Source organism: Heterodontus francisci, chromosome 28, assembly GCF_036365525.1.
Source record: "Heterodontus francisci isolate sHetFra1 chromosome 28, sHetFra1.hap1, whole genome shotgun sequence".
Lineage (NCBI taxonomy): Eukaryota > Metazoa > Chordata > Chondrichthyes > Heterodontiformes > Heterodontidae > Heterodontus > Heterodontus francisci.
In genome coordinates this window covers 16,382,688-16,391,741 of record NC_090398.1, presented here as the reverse complement: position 1 = coordinate 16,391,741, position 9,054 = coordinate 16,382,688, and the positions used below count along the sequence as shown (strand labels likewise).

Below are 9,054 nucleotides of genomic sequence, written 5' to 3'. Positions count from 1 at the left end.
CAACACCCCCCAGCCCCTCGCTCCTCCCCTCCCCATCCTCTCCCACATCCCTCTCCCTATTCCATCATGACATGGACTGAGCTCGATGTTGTAATCTGTTTGTTCAAATTCAAAAACAAGTTTGAACTGCGTTGCAACCTGAGTATTCCTGGGGTGATCCCATAGGGTATAAATTACAGGCTCGTGGAATGCATTGCCTTAGAGTTTAATGCAGAAAGATTGCCAACAGCAGAGAGGGGCAGATCACTTCACAGACAATGCGTGAAATAGTGTACCGTATAGAGAAGATATATTACCTGATACTTGCCATCATTGGCGTTCCTGGTAAGTGATAATAACCCTTGAATTGGTTTTACTCTTTGACTAATAATGTTACATGGTGATCAAGTGGTCCCCATTGTACAGATCGGTGATAGTAGTTCCTCATGACAAATCTGATGAATTATCTCTGTGATTTTACTCTATTTCCTCATCTTAAAATAAAACATTTTTTGTAACTCATAGGCTTTGTGAATTATGAAGTGATTGTACGTCGTGTAGTATCGTAGATTAGTGAATAACATCTTCGTGCAGTTATATCTCTGAGGCAAGGTATTAGTGGGATTACCTGTTTCGATGCATTTGCATTGAGTGATGGGAGCACATTTTCACTGCAGAATCTTACTGAATGTGGGGTTATAACTGGAATGGAACACCTGACTCCATTGGCCATGTATTATTGAGTGTATCTGCCTATGTAAAATTGTACTGAGTGTGTGTCACTAACCGGAGTACAACACCTGAGCTCAGTGATCATTTATTTCTGGGAATATCTGTCACTGTAGAATTGTACTAAGTATGTGACACTAACCAGAATAGAAAACCTCATTTAACTGCCCACGCATCATTGGGAGTATCTGTCACTGTAGATTTGTACAGAGCACAATTGTCCAACATGGTTTTATTTTGAAATCATTGCTTCAGGGCACTGAACTCTACAATCCACGAAACTATCTTGGTGTTTTAATAATATAATTGCAACGTGAATGTTTTCTTTTTGGCTGATATGGAGTAATAAAGATACACATTGAAATGTATTGCTATTTTTTGGTATACTATTGAACTGCTCCTACAGAAACAAATGTTTGCTTTATAATCTCAGTTAAACAGCAAGGCAGCGTTGTTACTGTATTCAAATACTCTGTATAATGACGTTCCTTAATTTACCATAAACAGGTTATGTCTTTGAGTGCTGATTAATTTCCTTACCCCTGCAACGTCCTGAGAATCTGTGGGTCATGAGTGCTGAATTTCAATATCTTGCTATTACGCAGGATGCATTTAGGGCCGTGGTTATTGAATTTATATAGCTAATTAAGCTTTAATAGATCATGTACTATCAATGATTCACAGTCTTTGACCATTTAACCTCTGTCAATCTCTGCCCTTAGCTCACTGAGTTGTGTTCCGAGGAGGAGAGACACTTATAACTGGAGAGTTCAGTCCCCTGAAGCAATGATTAATAAAAAGCAGATTGGACAATTGTGATCTGTACAGATCTGCAGTGACAGATTGTTCCAATGATACACTCGATCAAAATCCTGTGAAACCCTTCCTAACAGCACTGCGGGTGTACCTACCCCACATGGACTGCATAGGTTTATCAAGGTAGCTCACCACCACCTTCTCAAGGACAATTAGGGATGGACAATAACTGCTGGCCTAGCCAGTGATGCCTACATCTCATGAATGAATGAAAGAAAAAAAACTGAGGACCATACATATCGGGTTTTCATAATATGGAAAACAGCCCGAGGACAGCAAATAATAAGACAAGTAAACAGTTAATGATAAAATAAATAGTACACTTTTTCAGTTCTGACATTAATCTGGTTAAAGTAACTGCATCTTCTCCAGTTCCTCAATGCCCATTTTGTAATGCGGAGACCCGAATTGTACACAGTCCACTTAAAGTTGCATGAACAACGTTCTCCATTAATTTATGATCAGCTCTGCGTTTTTTTTCATTCTTCCAGAAATAACTTCGACTGTTTTTTTCCATGTTTTATTATTCTGTCAATCTGTGTTGCTACTTTAAATATATATTTTTTAATCTAGCCCTGAACCCATTTGCACCCCCTCCCCCAACACATTCAGACTCCCACATTCAAAAGAATACTTGGGCATCTTGCCTTTGGTAAAAAAAAAACAGCCACGAGTGCTAGCTACATTGACATTAATTTCCCACTTAATTGCCCATTGCACAAGTTGATTCATTTTCAGATGCAGCATTGTATTGAGGTATTTTGTTGCATCCATCTACTATATTAACTGTACTCTCAATTTGGATTTGTCTGCATCTTTGGAAATTGTGCTTCTTCCTCCCGAGTCCATATCATTTATGTGAAAGGTGATCCTTGTTGAACACCACTTCCCACCTTCAGCTAATTTGAGTAAATTCCTTAACACCGCTCACTGTTTTCTTCTTTTTGAGCCAACTTGCAGTCCATTCTGCTGCTTGTAGCCTGACTCCACTCGCTTTGAGATTTGATTTAAGTCTGTTGTATGGCACCTTACCGAAGGTCTTTATAAAATCAATGTATATCACATATCCTATATTATTCTTAAGTACTGTTGCAGATAATATTCAAAAATGCGATAAGGTTAGTCAGGTATGATATTTTTGGTATGTGCTGACTACTGTCTATTTTATTTTGTATCTCTAGATGTTTCTCTATTACATTCTGAATTAGGGTTCCAGTGTCTTTCCCCGTACAGACTTCTGAGAACTGTTCTTCAGTTACTTTAGACTTGTCCAATCTTCCATTTTAAATGGAAATTCACAGTAGATGGTTGTCATTACTCTGGCACAATTCCCTAATCTGACGATTATAAATGAGCAGGTAATACTGCCTCTGGTAAATCATCCCTATATTTTTAGCATGTGTGGGCTCAATCCATCTGAACTAGAAGTATTATCCTTTTTGATCACATCAGCAAATATCTCCTCACTTTATACCTTAGTTGTCCTGAAGGTTTTTGTTGAATTTATTCAGTGATATTTGATATTTTAGTTCCTCCTGTTTCGACACAGGCAGGAACAATGCACTGTCAATTCAGTCCCATGGTTCCACAGGTCGCAGCATATTATCTTAAGTTTTCCCACCAAACTGGAAAACAGCCAAATTTAAACAGTTTAGTAACCCCCAGAAGAAGAAAAAAGAAAAAAAGACCAAGCTAGGTATCTTTTGACAACAACAAATTCACTAAAAACTAAATCTTAAAACAGTATTACGACAAACCTGTGTCTAAAGACCTTATCACTGCTTATTTTATGCTAACCCCATTCGCCCACATGCGCTCCGACATCAATGGATAACCGGTTTATTTAAAAAATGATATTTTAAACAGTAGCTGTTGCTTAACAATACATAACTAACTGGGTTGTTAGTTTTTGTGGGTTATGTTCCCGATGGGTGTATACAAAAATATATAGTATACAAAAATAATCAAATACCACTCGAGGCCTCCACACGGATTTTATGAAACAGTCCTTCCATTGATAGGCATTCAGAGACTTCAGCTGCAGCAGGCGTCACACAGATCTTTCAACGATGAGCACAGCATTAGGTTTACTTGATTATCTTTTATTTAAAAAATCTGCATTCTTTTGGTAAAAACTTTACTGCGAATTGCATAAATCACAGTAAGTCAAGAGAGTGTCAATCTTTGAAGAAAAATAATTTTGCCATTTCCAGCAATATAAGTGGTAGCTTCAAATCTCTTTCCTCATTAGACAATTTACACTGCCTGTAGCTTACTGTCGAAATTCTGCTGAGAGGAATGGACAGCTCTTTTCGTCAGTAATGCCGCTTCACTTGTGTCATTCTAAACTGGTTTTAGCTGTTTTTATACAGTCAAATTGAAAAATTATACCTTGTGACATTCTCACTCTCCTGCTGTCGCCTAGGTAACATATACAGCTGTGACACACTGTTTTCTGAAATCTAACACTTCTCTCCCGGTCCTAAAGGTACATTTTTTTCATGGAATCTTATTGGCACACTGCTCCATATAGAGGAGAAAAAAAGAACTCTTCCGTGACACTTCCCTTGGAGGTCTCCTAACATATTTCTGGCTCTGAATCCTCATCCACGGATTCATTCTGCCCCATTCTGTCCCGTAACACACGAGGCAATCTTCCCTCTGAGCTCGGAATAGCACTCCAGAATTACATTGACATTCCTGTGTCGGCCACTCTGCTCATTTCTAGTCCAAAGTAAAGTTAACCAGAGCTGCCCTTGAAATCACAGTGGATGGGATCTTGCCTGCATGATGCCATGCAGCCATTTCTCGGCCCGTTTCCCTCCACCATCTCCTGGTGGTACATTCCGAGGAGCCCATTTGGAATTGTTGCGTTTAGTTTCATTAACTCGCCATTCCCCCTGAACCTCTTTCCATCTCACTGTCTCTGGGCTGGGAATGAAAATTCTCGCAGGTTCCTATTCCGGATGCTTCGGGTGTTAAAATTAAGAAATTCCGCACTCAAATAGTGTCCATATGGGAGCCTGTCTTCCTCCTTGCTTTGCGGCATTTATGCATGATATGTGGATCTTTCTTTGTTCCAATCCTACTTTGGTCCCCTCCTTCACATATTGCTTTCGATATTTTGATGACTCTGCGTGTGCCTTTCCTTTCTTTCACTTTGAACTGGAAAATTTAACCAATTATGCTTCTCATTTCCAGCCCTCCGTCATCTTCATATCTTATGTCTCAGACAGTTCCCTTCTTCGACTTCCCAACGTCCATTTCAGGGGACTGACTGTGCACCAATATCTACTGCAACCCCACTTCCTGAAAACAGCCTGTCCCATTTTTCCAGTTTGTCCACCTCCGTTCCATCAATTCTGGCGATGCTACCTTACACACCAGTGCTTCTGAAATGTCTTCACTATTTCTCAGCCGAGGACTCGCCTCCACTGTGGACGATTGCATCCCATTTTCTGTGGTACTGCCATCCCTCTGCCACTTCCTGCAAGAAACGTAATAATGTTGCCCGAATCCTCAAGTTCCAGCCCACCAGATTCCCAATTCAATGCCACATCCTCCAACGGTTCTGCCACATCCAGCTACGACCTCTGCTTACCATATATTCAGCTCCTCTCCCTTCCTGCCACTCATTGTGCAACCCTGGCCCACCCCTCAATTTCCCCTAACATCCACTCGCTTTCTGAGAGCAGCGATCCAAGCAAGCACTTTGGATGTATCACCTGCCATTTCACCGCCTTCCTTTGCACTGTCCAAGGCCCCAAAGACTCCTTCAAGCTGAAAAAGCAATTTGTTGCGGTTCTTAAACTTTAGTAACTGTATTCTGTGCTCACGATGGAATCTCCTGTTCATTGGGAAATGAGCAAACACAGATTGGGTGATCTACTTTTTGAACACCTCCGTTCAGTCTGCAAGCGTGAGCCTGAGCTTCAGGTCACCTGTCACTTTAGGTCTACATCGAATTCGCACTTTGACCCCTCTATCCCCGACTTCCTGCAGTTTTTTACATGTGCTCAACCGGGAACATCACCATATTTTTCGATTAGATAGTTTATTGCCTGTCGTACTGAACACTAAGATTCAAATCTTCAAATTGCAATCACAGCTCGGTTTTGTTCTGATGGCATGTGTTAGTAATGCAGAATGGCTAAAACAGAGTAAAGGAAGTGCGGGTGGGGGACGAGGGGGTGTGGGGGTTGGGTGTAGGTTGGTGCTTGGGATTTGAACCCCAGTTGTTACACTGCTTGCAGGCTGCTCTCCACTCCTCGGGTCTAACCAGCATTTTCATTACTTTTCCAGACTACTGCAGCCTTCTTCTCTTTGCCAGAGTTTCCATGATCCCTTCCTGCTCTGTCATTCTGCTGCCAGCATTTACACCTCATCTGGACACTTATTTTGTTTCATACATTGTTCCATTCGCCTTACACCATCATCCTTTTTGTCATTGAATCTCTCCTCTCCTCCACCTAGTCAAAGATGTTCACCGTTGTTTTCTGTTTTTGACCCATCAAAACCCCGCGTTTGTCTGCCTCTATAATTGTTTCCAACTGTTCCTAAAATCCGATAAAAGCCTATCAGCTTGACACATTAATTATGTTTCTCTCACCACTGATGCTGCCAGACCTGCAGAGTGATTTCAACATTCTCCTATATTAATAGATTGTCAGATGTTTCAGTATTTCGTGGTTAAACTAAAACTTATGTCTGCTTATTTACAGTGGTTACTGACTTACGTGGAGTGAGGAGTTTCGGAGTTTCACTCTACCAACAGCCTCTTTTATTCTTAACACGTTCCCCAACCTGAAGTCAGACTGACTGATAGGCTTGAATTCCAGTTGCGCAGGGAGAACTCTGGAGCAGGCTTTGGAACTGGGCACTCCAAATGTTTACTCTTGTATATTGGGGGATCTCTGATACCAGAGCTGCCTTAACTCTATCTCTAAACAGAGAGAGAGTGGTGACAGCTCCTATCACTGGCTGTCGCCTCGAAACCTTGGGCAGGGAACTCCAATTGTGCAGCATGGTTTGATTCCCGGTAGGGAGAGGGGGAGGGTTTGTGTCTCATCCCTAACCCCAGGGAGAAGTCTTAGACCCTGGAGAGTGGTTTGAGTCTGGGGAGAGTGAGGGGAAGTGGAAGGGTGAATGTTCAATCACGAACTCCAGTGAGGGCTCTCCTGTAGTAGAACATGCTCTGTCTCCGTAGAGGGAGAGGGGTTAAGGGTGTCTGATCCAGGACACGATTGAGAAGCAATTCCAGGAATATCCAATATTAGGGTGTCCAATCCACGTGGGTTTCCCGATCTTACAATGGCATCTGATTCTGTGTTATTTTTTTTCAATCCTAAGAAGTTCCAGTCCAGGTAGGGTACATTCATGGGAGATCGGGATGTGTCTAACATGGCGTAAAGTCCGATCCTGGGAGGGGTGTCTGATCCCGGGTATTGCCTGATTTTTGGGGTGGGCCTGCGCTTAGGCATAATTCAGTACTCCATGAGATTTGATTCATGAGAGGTCAGTCCTCAGGTGCATCTAATATGTGGGGTGATGGTCCAGCACCTGTCAGGGTTTGATCGCAGATGGGGCTCTGATCACCATCACCAGTCCTGGGTGTCTTGTAATGGGAACACGTCTACGACAGATGTAACCCTTCACCCAGATTAAACCAGAGACTTCCAGACACAATAAAATCATTACCCTTCCAAACCCCTCCTGGGAGGAGTTACCTGTCCTCCTCTGTCAAAACACTTTTAATCCCAGAAGTGGGCAGATCGGAGGAGGGTTGGGCTCAGTGATGAGATTTTAAAATGTACCCTTTCAGCAGTTCTAGACCCATCTGTTCTTGCTGGTAAAATCGAGCACTTAAAGCCTGGTTCAGACAAGGATAATTTTTGATCGGTAATTTCACGACTCTTTCATTCTCTCTCTTAAAGTTAATCTACTGGGGATTGTGATCTTGTCCCGTGGAAAGTGCGGCCTCTCCACCTGCACCACTCGCTACCTGGTGGCCATGGCAATGGCCGATCTATTGGTCATTATCACTGATGTCATACTGTGGCGGATCAATCGTTATTATTTCTCGGGATCTTTTTTGGATATCATCCCTGTGTGTAGTGTTGTATTTGCCCTGTTCCGTGCAGCCAGAGACTGTTCTGTCTGGTTCACCGTCACTTTCACATTTGATCGATTTGTGGCCATTTGTTGCCAGAAGCTGAAAACAAAATATTGCACCGAGAAAACTGCAGCAGTGGTTCTGGCAACAACCTGCATACTTATCTGCTCAAAAAACGTCCCCTACTACTTCTCAGTTGAACCTGGAGAGATAATTGACAACGTGCCTTGGTTCTGTCAGATGAAGACAAGCTATTATATTTCGCCTGGATGGCTGGGATTTGACTGGTTTGATAAAGTTTTAAGCCCATTGCTGCCATTCACTTTAATTCTGTTGCTCAACGCTCTGACAGTCAGACACATTTTAGTGGCCAGTCGCGTCCGTAAGGGACTGAGGGGTCAGAGCAAGGGAGAGAATCGCAATGACCCAGAGATGGAGAACAGAAGAAAGTCTGTGATTTTACTCTTCACCATATCTGGCAGCTTCTTACTTCTGTGGTTGGTGTATGTTATACATTTCTTATATTATAAAATTACTTCCATTAGTCCAAGGAATTACAACAATTCTCAATATATATTTCAACGAGGCGGATATATGTTGCTGAATTTAAGTTGTTGCACAAACACATTTATTTATGGGGCAACTCAATCCAAGTTCAGAGAGCAGGTCAAGAGCATAATGAAATATCCAGTTACAACAATTATTCGATTAATACATAAACAAAAGGACTGAGAGTAACCGAGATGAGAGTCCCAGTGTTTCCATTCCATGAATGTAATATTTTTCCCCAACAGACTAACAGTGACCGACAGTCGCTTGGCACTAAATATATGTTTTTGGGGTGCCACATGTATCAAAGTGTTGTGCAGCAGCAGACAAGAGGTGACTGACAGCTGGATGACTGGAAACAAGTTGACGGGATGGGGCCACGTGGGTGATGTTTCGTGCGTGTGATAACACACAACAAAGGTGACAGTAAAGAGGTAACCTTTTGACGACCAGGAGAACGGGGGGAGGAGTAGCCGGAGAAGAGGGGATGAAGGGAATCAGCAGCCATAGCCTCTCCTTCAACTTCATTTGTTCAATACACAGCTTCTCACATGTGCTCGGAAAGATATGTGTTTCTTCTTGCTGAACTGAAAATGCTGCAGATGCTCAGAAATAGCTGAGTGTGTTTGTATAATCTAAAAATATTTCAGATGATGGGGAATATCTAGCACTAGTTGGTCATCATGATTTTTTAATATTTTTGGAAACATTTTATTGAGTCCCTTTCCCGTCCATTCCCCTGCACATCCACTGCTTCTCTCTCTGTCCCTCAGCCTCTCGTTCTCTCTCTCTCTCATATATATATATAGATAGATAGATATATAGATAGATAGATAGATAGATAGATAGATAGATAGATAGATAGATAG

At 42.0% G+C, this 9,054-nt stretch overlaps 1 protein-coding gene across 1 annotated transcript; it reads left to right on the top strand.

Annotated features, from left to right (window-relative positions):
* The first annotated feature begins 257 nt into the window (after positions 1-257).
* On the top strand, positions 258-8,368 carry LOC137385238 (probable G-protein coupled receptor 139). Its single transcript, XM_068060222.1, has 2 exons — positions 258-324; positions 7,458-8,368. Exons 1-2 carry the CDS (start codon positions 258-260, stop codon positions 8,366-8,368), a joined length of 978 nt encoding a protein of 325 aa, XP_067916323.1.
* The last annotated feature ends 686 nt before the right edge of the window (positions 8,369-9,054 follow it).